The sequence below is a fragment of the Zosterops lateralis genome (genome assembly GCF_965231275.1).
Source record: "Zosterops lateralis genome assembly, chromosome: 19".
NCBI lineage: Eukaryota > Metazoa > Chordata > Aves > Passeriformes > Zosteropidae > Zosterops > Zosterops lateralis.
Window position 1 is genome coordinate 6,709,359 of NC_139779.1, and position 16,210 is coordinate 6,725,568.

Genomic DNA, 16,210 nt, shown 5'->3' on the forward strand with positions numbered 1-16,210 from the left:
AATTTATGATCACACTTACACTGCACAGAACTGAAATTTGGTAGTGATTTACTTTTCAGTAAGGCTTTTTCTTTTGTTTTTTTTGGAAGGCATGAAAAGTTTTCTCTGTCCTTTAAAAGTACAAATATTGTTGTTTCTTGGTGAAGCTTCGAGATGCTTTTTTTTTTGTTAAAATTATCTGAACCCTCTAACAAACAAAATACTGAGGATCACACAGTATCATAATAATATAAATTGATTAATACAAACATTAACATGTAGATGCAATGAGAGGTCCTGAAATGTGCCACAGTTACAGTTCTCTCCATTAGAAACAATACAGGAGTCTGTCAGTTCCAGAACAAAACCATTGCTTGTATTTACCTTATTAAAGGTAGGAAAAATGCCCAGTAGAATTCACACAAACATGAGCCATTAATTTCTCAGAATAAGGGAATCATTTGCTTACCTGGAACATCAATTAATCTCTTATAAACATTCAAGAAGGCTGCCTCTGCTTCTTTGCTTCGTTTACCCAATGCATCAATCTAAAAGGGGAGATGAGAAAAGAAGCTTGAAGTCTTGTTCCAATACAACTCTCACACTCAGAGCTATAAATATAAATCAATAAATCCATGTAAAACTAGTAACCACCTGAAAAGGGAACCCAGGTCTCCTGTGTACAGGTCCTGTAGAAGAAATCTTAAAAGACTGGTCCTGCTACATTTGTACTGAATATAATTTGAAGTCCCCATTTTTCAGCCCAATAACAAGCATCAATAATTTCATGAACTCTCCTGCCTATTGTGATTCTTTACTTCAAATCTTTATAAAAAGCCTGGTATTTTCCAGGCAGATTCTCTCCTCAACAACTGTTTTCCTTTACCACTTATCGAGATCTAACGCAGCAAACGGAACTGTGGCCACTTCTGATGTTCCACTCTGCCTTTATTGTGGTAAATGGATTTTTCTGTTATTTCCAATAAGCCTGTAAGGAGATGAAAAGATGAACTTGTTGAGCACCCTGTGATACTCAACACTAAATAACTGTGAATCTTCTACATGCAAAGAAGTTTTCTGATACAGCTCAGGCACAGTCTGCACTCCTGAGCTCCTCTGACCAGCTTCTCCTTGTGTTCTGTAACACACACAATACTCATCTAACAATTTATTTTTATCATTTTATTATTTTCCCCCCACGTCTGTATTTTTCATCTAAAACTCCATTTTACAAGGAAAGGCAGCTTAACGGCTCTGAGAATAAAATACTTATTCCACAGCAACTTTTTCCTGGTAAACATGTATTTTCCCATTGTACTGGAAACCAAAGGATTTACTATTGCTTCATATTGACAATAAACAACCAAAATGACTCAGGATCAGATCCAGTGAATTAATGCTCCAAAGCAGAGGGACAGAAAGGGAAACAGGAAAGCCTGACACAGCTCTGTGGCAGCTTACCCAAATCAGGAAACCAAAGGCATGGAGATTATCGTTCCCATATTTTAATAAAAGGCAAGGAAGGATCTGAAGAACTGCGGATACAAAGGCCTGATATCAATTCTTCTGTGTATTTGAAAGGCAGGGAATATTATGGAACCATTTAAAGGTGCAGACGTCACCACGGCCTAAAAAAAGGAAGGCCCTGTCTGAAAAACGTCCTTGAATTCTTTCTCTACATTATTGATTCGGTAGATAAGGCCAGAAACAATGGCCAGAGTTTACTGTATCTGTATTTCAGGAAAGTATCTGATATTTTATCCTGCAGGAGGGGAATTTGCAGCACTGGGAAGTGTGTGACCAAGGCAGGGCTTTGCCAGTGCTGAGGCTCGGTGAGGAAGAGGAGGGGAGATAAAGCAGGAGGGTCAGCCCTGGTGCCAGTCGTGTTTACTTTGGCCTGAAATGCCTCTGTGAAGAGCAGAGGAAGATTTGGGAAAGGAGAGGGGGACAATCCTACGACGTGGATGATTAAATAACGTAGAGAGTCGGCATCGGGGCTGGTGCGGATCAGCCTCCTGGCTGGTTCTCGTCAGGATCATCAGGGGCAAGATTAAAGCCAGAAAACCAAAGGACAAGGACAGCAGTAGAAATCACACAGAAGAAGCACAATGCACAAGGTGTAAGCCAAGAAAAGGCCTGGAGGAGGGGAGGAGGGGTCAAGGAGGGAAATAAGGACACGGGCAGCAGCGTCCGCACAGCGTTTGGTAGCAGCTGCAGCGAGGAAGTCTGGGGAGATACGGAGAGAGGCTGGGAAGAGACGAGTTCTGGCAACACAATGCAAGGCTGTATTTAAAGAAATAAACCAAGTTTCTATTTCGCTTACAACCCCCCAGGATCTGGATTAATTTCTGGAGATAGATGGAGGTGTGGTGTAACTGACACCTGACCTGTCAAAGGGTATTGGAGAAGCGGTAAGTGAGCATCAGATGCTGAAATGATGGAGGATGTGGAGAGCAGATATAAATTCTCAAGAAGAGCTGACCATGCTGGTCTTTCAGAGTTTACCAAGAAACACCAGGAAAGGCAGTGGAGACGTGCCACAGGGCAAGAGATTGATGGTTGCGAATAACCCACTTAATAATCTGAATTTAAGCAATCACAGATGGACTGATGCTCGTCAGGGAAGGGGAACAGAAGCAATTCGGAGAGAACATTTTCACACGAGGAGAGCTTGAAATGAGCCTGTGGAATGAAGTGCCAAAGGCAGGGAGGCCCTGGGATGTGTAAATCCATGCTGGGGAGTGTCAGGCACTGCTCGGGGATGGGGTGAGAAGGAAGGGGCACCACCAGGGCCACTGGTGCAGTTGAGCTGTTTCATGGGTGCACAGAGACTCTCCGAAGGCCAAACCACACCATATGTTACACTTCTGGACTTCAACGTTCCCACATACAATTTTCTCTCGCTGCTGCTGCTCGGCAGAGAGCAGCCAAATTTAAATTACTATTATTAAATACAATTAGCATTACAGCACTGATTCGGCACTGTATTTTGAAAAAATTCATTTGCCCCTTTTATGAAAAGCAAAGCACTTAAAATGCTTCCATTTCTGGGAAATAACAGGATGGATTTGTTTCCCTATTACGGTTTTTCCACATTTTAATAAAGAGCATTTGTACTTTTATTCTCTTTAAGTATTACAGAAGGTATGGTTTATTTGCTCCTTACCAGTTATAGAGTGATGGAAATATAAACCAGATTTGAAACAACATCTTGCAAGGAGATCAGAGACTTTCCAAAGGAAGCAGTTTGTAAATCACAGGTATTTTACACCTTTTTTCACCCTCAAATTCAGAACCAGGATTCCAAACAATCTTCCTCGGCAGAAATATGGTTTTATGTTTTAGTTGTTAAAATAAATAAATCAACCTGTCTGGTTTAAAGTTCTACTAAAAATGAGCACTGCAACTATTTTATATTTTAAAATAAAATTTAGAAAAAGCACCATGACAACTTTTAACTGGAATAAAAAAATAATTAAGCATGCCAGCACCCAGGTGCATAAGGAAATAAGGGAGGAAAAAGACATCAAAAATAGCAAACTATAAATTAAGTCCAGAGAGAGAGGAAACAGAGCACTGAAATGACATGGAAACATTTGGAAGTTCACTGCAAAATTTTTCAAATCAAAGTAAAATTGGTTCAGGAGCCAACAAGGCTGAGCTGCAATCAGCTCACATTAAACCATTGAACTACATTATAAAACTCTTGCTGAACATTTTTATTTGACTCTAAAAACTTCAGGGACCCTGCAAGAAGTCAACTTATAATTACACTCGCGTTGTCTTGACACGAGCTTAGCTCCAAATCTTAATTTATCTAAACCAGGCCCCATTATGTCTTCTCTGAGCAGACAGAAACAACGGTGACCTCTGTATTCCCCACCACCCCCAGAAACATATGTTCACTTTTAAGTTTTGGCATCCTATTTGTCTTGATAATACCACTGGCGCTGCAGTGAGATAACAGAACTGAGACACCAGGAATCCTCCCTGCTCAGCACAGCCTTCATCTCCCTCTTCATCCCCAAAACATCACCACAGCTACGTGGAGGAGCCAGACATAGGCTGAGACCAGTCCTCCCTTTATCACCTTGTTTTTCCAGGCCAGGTGCTCTCCTGAGTTGATGCTCAGGGTACCAAGGTCACCCTGGAGTCTGAGTGTCTCCCCATCCCCTTCAGAATCGTCTCCTTCCAGCCTGCCCTGAAGATCTCCATGATCTGATCCCTCTCTCCCTGGTTGTCTGACACTGCTGGCTTGCTCCCCCAAAAACATGGACAGCCTAGCTCAGGAGCACTTGGTCCCAGTCTAATACTCACTGCACCTGGCTGAAATCAAAATATCATCAATGAAATCCATAGATTTATCTCCACATTTACGTAAGCACCACAAATCTGGCACCTAGGCCAGGGAAGGTGCTGAACACAGGTTTAATGTTGCCTCTTTCAGCTGTGTCCAGCCAAGTTCAGATGGATAAAAGCAAAGCCTGTGGCTTTAGTTCGGAATCTGTCAGTTTTTATGCAGCAGGAGATTTCAGCATTAATTCAGGTCTGATGTTTAGTGCCCCAATATGTCATGAGCAGGGGTCTGCAGGGCTGGGATGCTCTGGGCTGTATGAGCGTGGATTGCCTCATGGACTGCAGTCACACTGAAGGATACACGTCTGCTCCTGAATTTAAAGATGGAACAGGATGCTGAAGCTCTCTGCAAGGAAGCTGGACTGCCAGCACATCCTGCACTGACACCTGAATTCCTGAACGGAGGGACATCAGCACATGAACACATCTCTGAGCACAAGACTGGCACGTGTGCTGCTCGTCTTGGATCCACTTGGATCATTGAGCAGAGCTGGAAAATTGGGGTGCTGCACTCAGGCTCCTTTGTGAGGGGTTCCCAGTGCTGTGTCTGTCTGGCATTCCCAAAGCACTGGTGATTTACTGTCAGTACCACAAACACAAGTGTTCACACAACTCTGCTAAACATGAGCTTTGCAGCCCCAGCTCTTCCACTTATCCTCGTAGTTCTCCAATTTAGTTCTCACTCCTGTTAACCACCTTAACATGTCTTTTTCTGCACAAAGTCTGGAACTAATCTATCGAGTAAAACTAAATTATTTAAAAGAGAAGTTATTTTTTCTGTTCTGATTCTTAATAAATGGATGCCTTAAGGAGACACCCATCCCTTTTCCCTTACACATCTTCTTTCGTATTGTTTTGCATCACGAACTTTTTCCATTTGTCTTCAATACTACAAGTCACCAAAACACCATTAAGAACTGGAAGAACCATATGAAACAAAGGCAAAAGCACGAGAACAACTCATTAAAGCACCACTCTTTTAAGCCATGCTGTACTCTTGAATAACTACCTTGGAATCAAATGGTGGCTATAGCAGGATTACTAATGCATCAGTCTTGCTTTGAAGCCTTTACAATACACTTGGCTTGATTTCCCTTTCTTAATACCAAGAGATATCTACATTAATAAATAAATTAATAAAAATAGCATTGTTATTTACAAATTAGTAAAAATTTCTTCACCAGCCCTGTTAATTTATTTTGCCACTGACAAAAGAAAAAGAAAAAATTCTTATTTTTAGCTTTCTTGCAATTAAAACAGTTTGGAAGCAAAATTATAAAGAAACTATTTCTGTGCAGTTGCTTAAGGCATATGGCATGGATTTTAGCTGGGCTATAAATTCTTGAACAGAATTAAGGACTTCACAGTGGATCCAATACCAGTCTGTTTAACAAAGCTGCTTGGGTCGGGACACAGGTGCCAGGAAAGAGCCTGGGAAGGGCACGCCTGCCTCACCAACTTGTTGGTTTAACCTCAAATTAAGCAGAGAGCTTTAGGAAGGACTCAAACGCCTCAACTTTTCAATTCTGTTCCCTCCACTGTGAAACAGCTGCAACCTTGAACCCTTAAAACCTCCTCTTCCTTTCATGCCCAGATAAATCCTGATTTTCCCAGACAAACAACGCTGCCATCCCCTGAGGAATGTTCTCACAGGACAGCTTCTTGCTGCTTTTCCAATCTTTGATCTTCCTTCCCAGTAAAACAGCCCAGCCCAACATGTGCCTGCAGATATTGACAGCAGAGCCACAGCTCTGATTAAATCCTGTTTGCCACCCTGCCTTTGGATCAGCAGCTGTGCTGTCCCTGCCGGACCTCTCCTGGAGCCTTGGATAACCCACCTGCCTCCCTCCTCACCTCTCTCTGCATTTCAGAGCAGGTTTCCCAGCTCCTGCTCTCACCCAGCTCCCAACCCATCCATCCCAGCCCTGCTCCCTCCTCCTGCCTCTCCCGAAGTGTGATTCAGCTCAGTGGCTCGGTGAAAAAACTAAGGAAGGAGAGGAAGAATTTATTTTCCATTGTGCTGGCAAACTCAACTGACTCATCCTGTGCATTTGCTGGGCTCAGCACCAGGGAGGAGGTGGGGACCCAGAGCTGAGGGAAAGGACACCCCACGGGCCAGGTACAGCACAAACCCAGTGCCAAGGAATGGAGGGCACAAGGAGGCTCAGAGGGCCAAATGTTACCACAATTCTCTTTTATTGATCAATCTTTAGAGTATGAAAGTGGATTAACTTTGTTCCTGTCTGTTTTAGTTCGTGTTACACACTCTGATGTAATGACATGTTACAGTTTTCCTGCAGGCTTTGGGGCTGTTCGTGCTCAACTAAAACAAATCAAAGGACAGCCTGGTCCTGGAAACAAGGACTTTGCTCATGGAAGGATAAAGGATACTCAACACCAAGCTAATGCCAACATCCCTGCCCCTCTGACACTTTATTCAAAGCCTCACAGGTTTTCTAGTGTCACAAACCAGTAACTCCAGCAAGACTGGCCCCAGGGATGCCTGGATCCATAGACTGCTGTGGAAATAGAGTTGATTTGCAAAGTTTTACTCCAATTAGTAAGTGTGGGTGCTAGTCAAATTGTGTTGTACCTGAATTTTAAGGGGTATAAAAACCTTGTGTGAAACCAGACATGGGGTGCCCCAATTTGGCTGCAAGATGAATAATTATTTACCCCTGTAATCCTACACTTTGCAGCCTAGCCTCTCTCCTCAAGTCAGCACAGGCCAGTCATGAATTTTCTTAATGCCAAAAAGGTAAAACAAAGAGCTGACTTCTAAACAGGGGACACATCCTTCCCCCAAAACTGAAGGAACATCCTTGTAGTGAATAGATCAATTAATCATTTGTTCTGTCACCAAAGAGGGAGATGTCAGAGCTTGCCAGTTCTGATCCTCGAGAGATCTGTGAGATCTGTGAGAGCACAAGGATGGAGAACAACTCTGGCCACGCCAACCCAGCCATGTTTGGTATGGGAAATGGGGCAGGGAGGAAGGGGAGGAAGCCAGGACAGAGCAGCCTATGCCATCCCACATCACCCCCAGCTTCCCAGCAGCAGGAGCTACGTGCAAGGTGAGTGGGTGCTCTCACCTGCACCTCTCCTCCAGTCTCTGAGCTGTGACCTGGAATCCACAGTCACTCCTCTCCCTCATGGATGATCCAAAATTCTGTTTAGATCTTTTAAAAACAATTAGGTCACAGGAATCCGTGCAAGAAGGAGCTCATTAACCACCTTTGTGCAAAATCCACCTGCACATAAATACCAAGATGCATCCTTTTCCTGGTGTTTTGTACTGAGCTCACCCTCTTGCTTCTCTTTTCTGACAAAGCAAGATCAGATGCCAGATTGCATAGAGCCTCACAGTAAATCTGTAATAAATAGAGGTGATTCTGTAACAAATACAGAGATAATTGTGTATTTGGAGAAACAGGGACTCGGCAGAAAACCTCGCCCAGCCCAGCCCTCCCATCCCCATTCCTTCCAGCACACTTCAAGCTCTCTGTTTTTTTCTCCTGAGCATGAGAAGACACTCCTGACCCTGTGAGCTGCACCAGTGCTGCCTGTCGGAATCCTGAATAAACTGAATTTCCCACCACTGTTCTCGTTGCCCCCGAGCTCATGGCAGCAGCACAGTGTACAGACAGCCCACCAGCTGCCAACAGGAATTTCAGCACTTTGTCAATTATGTAAAAATAAAGAGGATTTGGGCTGATCCTCCCCTGGTAGTCTCTGCTGTCTTGGTACAACTTGCCTGCAAGTTGGAGAGGAACCTGCAAGAGCTTCGGGTTGCCTGTCGCTGCTTCTGGTGGGATGTGTAAGGTTTGGGACTTTGCCTGTTTATCCCCACAGCTGAGAGTTGTCCCAGGAGGGAAAAAGGGATAAAATGGGAGAGGCTCTGACTGTATTTGAGAGTCTCTGCAGTTCTGTCCCTCCCCTGCAGCTCAGGGTCTCCTCTCAGGGATGCTTTTGGCCACCCCACGTGCTCAGCAGGGAGAGCTCATCTGCCCGTGGGATGCTGGAGTATATTTAAATCACCTTCCTCAGGAAAGATGTTGTTTAAACTGCAATCAAGCCAGCCAAAAATAAATAAATAATCATTTACACACTCCTGTAAACAAAGAAATGAAAGCACTGTCGAGCTGCAGTTACCCCAAGAGTGGGTCATGACCTCTCCCTGCTTTGGGGAACAGAACTGAGATGCAGAGTGGGCTTTAAAAGAGAATTAACTGCCAAAAAAATTAACTTTTGGTAAATAGAGGGTTTTGGTGGGACTTCCATTGAAAAGCACAGAGGGTCTGGGCCCAAACACGAGCTCTGGATTTTGATGTATGCTGTTGACTTCCCCAACACAGAGCAATTTGTAATAGCTTTGCCACGCTGTTGTTTTCAAAGCTCCTGCTACATCACAAGCATTTATTTCTGACCACAAAATTACATTTATTCAACAGAAAGCAGCTCAGGGTCTTTAAGAGGTTAACTTCTGGAGTGCTTGGCTGCTCTCCAGCCTCCCTATGAGCATCAGTGCTAACGCAAGGCACACAACAGCACCCAGGCTGGCCGTGATTAATAGAGTGCTGAACACGCTGCTTTCCACATACACACACTTTTCATTCCCTTGCTTCCATAGATCATGGACTTATCCTCAAAATATCTGACTGAAATTGAATTTGGCTTCTCTCTCAACCATTCATTTCCTATGTTATGCAAGGTTATATCCTTTTCTGCATGAGCAGAACCAAACCAGCTGCAGCTTTTGAGAAGAAAATGTGTTTTCAATTATGAAGTTGGCCTGAATATTGAACCACAGTTCTACTGCTGCTCTAATTGAGCCATCATGGAGTGAACGCACAGGAAAGAAATTGTATTAATTAGGTTTGGAAATTTAACATAAGGAAATTAAAGGGGGTAAAATAGAAAAATATGAGTATCAGCTCAGGAATAGTCCTTCAAAATGCAGAAGGAACGTAGGTCTGAAGCGGTTTAGGCACACATTATTAGAGTGCTCCTTCAAAGACATGATTAGTAGTTCCAGCACATCAAACTGATTTTCAGCTTCTGTTGTCTGCATATGGAAAATTATTAAATTACTCGACTGACCAAATTAATAGTTTAAAGAGCAATTCAGCTGAGTGGGGAGCCAGAGTGGTCTCATCAGAATGGCAATACCCTTAAAAGTACTTGCTCTGGGAGAAGAATATGAGAAATGGCTTTCACAGACATCAAGTCCAGCATGTTGTTTTGGAGTCTGTGCCTTAGAGGGTTCTCCAAATGAGGGATTACTGCATTACTGTTGGACAGTGCTCTTATGCCACATGAAAAGAATGCTAATGACCTCAGGAAATCCTTTCCCAGCCTTAAAATATCTGTCTGATGACTTCACAAATACGGATTCCAACATTAGACTTCGATTCCACAACTTCAGTTCTGTAAATTAACACAGCCCAAGAACATACCTTCTTTTTGCTTCCTTTTTTTTTTTTTATTTTATTTTTTTTTTTTTTTTAAATTTTTTTATTTTATTTTATTTTATTTTTCAGATTTCATGTACAAATACCCATCCACTGATGGATGGTAAAGCACAGTGACCTATCCAAAACACAGCTTATTCAGATGGCTGCTTGCAGGAGTGCCTTGCTAATTATATATAATAATAATTTCATGATTGCATGGTAAAGCTCTTTAACCTTTCCTGGTTCTGTCCTGTATTTAGCCCAGCACAGGGAGAGCAAACCATTAATAAGTTGCATCCTCAAGTTAATGGCAATGAAAAGGAAAAGCAAGACAGAGATTTAAGATTAAAATGACAGGAATTTTACACTTGTGAAATTAATGACTTTTAACTGTCTTGCTCACAATAGCCTATTTACACCAGCCAGGCCTTAAATCTTCCAGGGAAGGCAGAAAAGTTACCCACAGATTTCAAAAGAACAATACCATCAGCTCTGAAGCAGACACAACATTCTGTTAAATTAGAAAACTGCCTTCAAATTTCCATTAAGATCCTAAATAAGGAAAAAGTACTATAATAAAACTATTCTCCAGTGATGAATTAATAGGGGCTTATGCTGAACTAGGAATGCATTTGAAAATTTGTAGTATGCTAAATTCCATTTCATAGTGCTTTTACTTTAACTCTTACCATAAAAAATCCAGTTACTTAACACACTGAGATCTATACAAGAAAAAAAGTTATTTCCAAATACTAATGGAAACTGAATATTTGATAACTGGAACCTTTTTTATCTCAATGAATGAGATAAATAACTAAGGACTACAGAATGTTCTGCTTTGTCCAGTATTTATAAATTCATATGATATAAAGGGAAAATACTGGGGGGAAGTATCAACATTCCACGCTTGAACTGAAGAGAAATATTGGCTAAAGCGACCTGTGGGTTTGTTTAAAAAAGCCAACTGGCCCCAGGTTTACCAGCAGCTCCCATAAATCATGACTGGGAGGGGACAGAAATACCTGAGCTTAACTTCCCCTCTCTCCAAGTCACATCAGGCTCACCCAGGCACAGCTCAAGGACAGTTTAAGTCAACCTGAGCTGACACATTTGTGCAGCTCCTGCCCCTGGCTTTGCTCTCCTGGCCTGTCCCTTGCACTGAGCTGCAGCTCTGAACCCACCTGGTGAGAAACCAAAACCCAATTTTGTGCTGAACGTAGGATCACACCAGAAAAAGTGCTAAGGAGAGGGTGGGGAGCAGGAACACAGCAATATCCATGTAAAGCTGCTTAAATACCTGTGCTCATGAGGGAGCTGCCTCCATCCTCTGATCTGCTGGCCCTCCCTAGAGCCCAGAGCCCTGTGGACAGCTCAGCCCACATGGGAATGGTAAAAGCCCACTTCCCTTCTGATGTGGAATCTAATTTATTATTCCATGCCAAAATCTAATTTAGTATTCCATGCCAAAAGCACCTAATTCTGTCTAAGAGTAGAGTTTGAGCAAAGGATGGGGCAGCAGCAGCAGCAGTGGGGGTTGAAGAGAGCTGGAGGCAAAAATATGGTGGAGACTCTCCCACAGGGAAATGGAGAAGGTGCATCAGGCAAGAACCTTTTTCCTCACTTGTGAGTGAGCAGCTAGTGGTGCCCCAAAGTTCCTTATTCTCACCCACAATGCCTATGGAGGCTGATCCTACAGCATTCCCTACTCCTGCTCCAGGACACTCCAGCAGAAAGGGCCCTAAAAATCATTTACTCCCATCACTTTCCCACTTACCTCTATTTTATTTACTCACTGCTGTTGGTCTTTTTTAAAACGCCAAAATCATGGAATCACTGAAATGTTTGGGTTGGAAGGGTGTAAAGCCCATCCTGTTCCAGCTCATTTGCCATGTGCACCTTCAACTAGAGCAGGTTACTCAGAGCCCCATCCAGCCTGGCCTGGAACACTTCCAGGAATAAATATGGGGCTGAAAATTAATGCCTGTGTAGTAAAATCAGGGAACCTCTTTTCCCCATTCCTCCTCCCTGCTCACATCCCATCCCACAGGTACTGTGGGACCAAAAGGTCCCTCTGCCAGCTCCTCCCAGGACATTAAATATCACCTGGCAGGTAATAAATTATTGCAGACAATCAGTCCCAGGGGGCTGCTGAGGTGAGTGTCTGTTGTTCCCTGAGCCTCTCAGGGGACAGGAATTGAAGCATCTCCTGTGGATTTGAAATGGAGAGAAGCCTATTTGCTTAACAAAACTTGTTTTTGAGATACCCAGAGCAGTCATCTCCTGGTGTTTCAGAAAGTCAGCCTTAACAACAACCAGAAACCAGATCTATATCCTGAACAATCAAATATAACTCAACAGAACAGGCTCATATCCTCAGTATTTTGATTTGTCTCCAAAACAAGATACAGTAATTACATCTATAATCAAATACCATAATTCACAGTTTAATGTGGTGCATTTATGTAGTCAATCATGATTAGTTCAGGTTTTTAGGTTTCTGAAACCCTGTCTCGATTAGGGAGACTGGAATCACCAGCTCAGAGAGTCAGCAGCACAATCTTTTCATGTATTTGTGCTTCATTTACGTAACAGGGGATTACAACAACAAATTTTACTCTGGTGAGGTTGAATTTATACCAAAATAAACTTCACTTTTATATCAGTGAAGCAAAACTACAGGAGAGGAGTGTGTGTGAGCCATACCAAGGTAACAGGGAGCTGTCTCCACCAGGGAAGATCTAACAGGAGAATCTCCTTCACTGTAGCCAAATTCAAAATTTATGTTTTTTACTTGATCCTCAGACATTCCCTTCATTAAAGAACAGTGCTGAAAGCACACATGCACTTTTCACTCAGTGCATTGCAAGCTTGAAACTGAAGTGAAAAGGTTCTGAGAGCACTGCAATGCACTCGGAGCAATTTTAAAGTGTAAATTTCCATTGGCAAACGGACTCACGCAAGTCACTCTTTGTTCTCACAAATGTCTGTTGGATATATCAAGGACAAAGTTATCCTGGTTATTTATTTATTTCTAGCAATACTCGGGAAATCAGGTTGTGAAACAGAAAGTACCATGCTGCTTTTAAATGAGGGATTATTGCCTAGTTGGCAATAAGATTTAGCAGGATGTAGAAGTGATCAGGAATGCAAGGCTCACTCAGGGGAGTTGTGCACTTAAATCCCTGTCCTGCAAACATGCTCCTGTGCTGATGGAACTGCCACAATCTAAAGTCAGTGATCAACTCAGGGATTGGGGAGGAACTCAGTTCTGGAGGGGCAGAGCTCTGTAATGTGTGAGCTCAAGGCTCCATCCGGCACCCCACACAGGCACGGAGCTTTACAAGGACAAATGTCATTTCCACCTTCCCTCCCCGACGCTTTCTGAGCAGAACCACGGCTCCCATCTGGCCACAGCAAAAATGGAAAACTCTCTAATTGGCCCAGCTGCCTTTGCCTATAGAAACTCTTCAGAATAACAACAGTTGGCTTTTAAACTCATGAGCACTCTGCTGGTGTGTTCTCAGTGAGTGCTGTGAAGAGAAACCCAAGTGGGAGCCTTCCAACAAACACCTGCCAGCCCAGGGATTTCCATCAGTCCTCTGGAATACAAGGTTTTACAGCTGAAAAGCTTTGCAGGGAGAACAATTCGCAGTATCCTCATGTTTTATGAGGGCATGTAGTGGTTTCACATTCGCCAATTTCTGGTTCTCAAAATTAGGGTAGTGGTCTGAGTGTCTCCCAGAATTATTTACCCGTTTTCCTGCTGTGAGATAGGATTAGGAGAAAAGCAAAGCAGGCTCAAACTTAAAAGATAGGTTTATTAACAAACACTAAAGGAAAAGAATGAAAATCAAAATCCTATCTAGGAGACACTCAGGCCACTACACTGATTTTGAGAAACAAAAATTGGTGAAGGTGAAACCACTACAGTGCACTATATTGCATTCATTAGGAGCTCAACCTGCAGGGTCAGTGAGGCCCAGTGAGCTGGAGGTGCCACCTAGGTCCCTGCCACGGTGACAGGATGCTCAGGGAGGCTTAGAGAGGCTCAGGGATGCTCAGGGAGGCTCAGAGCAAAGAGGTGTGATCAGTTTAGATTGTCCAGCACAAACCCAGCGTATCACACAACCACAGAATGACCTCGGTTGGAAGGGACCTTTAGGATTATCTTGTTCCACACCACTGCCATGGGGAGGGACACTTTCCTCTAGCTCAGGTTGCTCTGAGCCCCATCCAGCCGGGTTTTAAACACTTCCAGGGTTGAGGCAGCCACAGCTTGTCTGGACAACCTGTACCACATCCCCACCACCCTCACAAGAAAGAATTTCTTCCCAATATCCAACCTAAACCTACTCTCTGTCAGTTTGAAGCCATTCCCCCTTGTGCTCTTGGGAAAGCTCCCTCTCCATCCTCAGGCCCCTGACACTCCCTGCACACACAAAATGCAAAGGGCTGAGCCTTGAGGGCTCTGTGCCCACCTGCCAGCACACCAGGCTCATGTGAAGCAGCACTGAAAACATCATCACAACCAGAAGAAGCTCTTACCTCTCCCTGGAAACTCTTCAGCAATGGAGCTACCTGTTTGCGCAGGTCCTGGAAGACAGAAGCAGGAAATCCCATCAGAAAAACTGCCAAGGACAAGCCATCATCATCTTTTTCCTGATGTTATTTTCAGTTCTCAAGCGTTACTTAAGTTCTGATCGCATTTTGTGGGAGCTTTGATTAAAATAGAATTATATACCTGGAGTTCACTTTGAGCAGGTCTGAATTTCCAGTTTAACACATACCTGCATGTGCTGCAAATGGCGTTAATTACCCAAACTGTGGTGGTGGCTGGGTAAGCACTGAATGCCTTCAGTCTCCTAATTCAGCTGAAACATTAATGAGATTAGCAGTAAATGCCTCTATCTACCTCCACAGCAGCTACACCTCTGAACTTATGCCAAGGAAATTCCCACAAATGGAAGCCAGGCTTAAAGGAAGATGACTCTGGACCATCATTTCAACTTGAAGTGTTGCCATTTTGTAAAATCTCTGTTTTATTTATTATTTTCCTAAGAGTGCTTTGGCTTTAGTCATCAGAGGACTGGAGCTCATTGAAGGTGACAAGTATTATTTGTTGGTTTCTGTAGAACTCAAAATTTTTTCTTCCAAATTACAACACACACAAGGCTACAAAATTCATTCAAATACTGCCCACAGAATCACTCTAAAGCATAATTTTACTTAGCAACTGAGATAATTTAGGACAGAAAAGGTATATTTATTTGCATAAAATTTATCTACATAAAATAGCTACATAAAATTTTCTATGGTTTCACTTCTAAGCTAGTTTGGGTCTAATTCTCTTACAAATTCCATCATTCTTATTATGTGTGTGCCTGTAGAATAAACTCCAGTAACTTTGCAGAGGACACTGTTAGTCATGCACAGCCAAGATGCTTCATTCCTGCTTTTGCCACTGACAAGGCACAAGCAGCCACTTCATAGTGCACTTACACCTGGAAATAAATCTGGAAGAGGAGGAAACCAATAACCTGATGCTGCATCTCTTGGGAGGGCAGCACTGATGCTGCTGCAGGGAAAGGGTGGATTCCCCATCCTTGGAGATTTCCAAGGCTCAGCTGAGCAGAGCTAGTGCTAAGTGAGTGCTAAAGACCCATTTTTAAGGCCAGGTGAGATTTGGTCAGACTCTGGACAGCCCCTCCAATGCTCAGTCCTTCGGTGCTCTGAGAATACTGCCCACAACTGGAACAGTCACCAGCTGCTTCAGTAACCATGAAATCTTCCTGTCTGCACACAGGCCACAGTCCTTGAGCTACCTGAACCTTGTGCAGGGGGTCACAAAGACATATTTGAAGCATTTTCTCTATATAGAAAAGGGTCTGTTGAGGCCTCAAGCTTTTCAGAAAAGAAGGTGACCTTAAAAAGTTGGGAAATTCTCCTTTCCAACACATTTACTTTTACATCTACAGTCATGCAACATATTGGATGTTAAACCACTCACCAAAACACTCTCAGCCCTGGGTTTAATCTGATTTTCCTGAAGGAAAAGTAGGCTTTTGAGAGAAGTGATTTTTGTCATTTAAATGACAAGTCATGCAGAGAGTTGGAGTATCAGGAGTTCTCCCACTCCCTGAGAAATGGCTTAGGGGGCCCAAGGCAAATGAAGCTATCAAAGACAAATGATCACTCAAATTTCACTTCTGACATGGTTATTGCACTAAAATACAGCTTAATCCCCATCAAGTCAAGGATAATACTGCAGCTTTCTGAGTTCCCTCTTCAGACTGAACCAAACTGTGCTTCTGTTCTTAGGCCAAGCCAAGTCACCCAAATGTTTCCTGCTGCCTGTTTTGGGACACAGAAAGGTTGGACACTGTCCTTGTGGATCACAAACAAGTACAAGTACAAATTACATT

The 16,210-nt window shown here is 43.1% G+C and overlaps 1 protein-coding gene across 5 annotated transcripts in view; it reads right to left on the reverse strand.

The window, feature by feature from the left end:
* CUX1 (cut like homeobox 1) overlaps positions 1-16,210 on the reverse strand; it is a 271,503-nt gene that overhangs the window by 151,946 nt on the left and 103,347 nt on the right. For all 5 annotated transcript variants that reach the window (XM_083875168.1, XM_083875167.1, XM_083875166.1 and 2 more), the window contains exons 3-4: positions 14,334-14,381; positions 449-527 (exon numbers count right to left, since the gene is read on the reverse strand). In XM_083875168.1, coding sequence (XP_083731294.1) covers positions 449-527; positions 14,334-14,381 — 127 coding nt within the window. The remainder of the gene's footprint in view (positions 1-448; positions 528-14,333; positions 14,382-16,210) is intronic.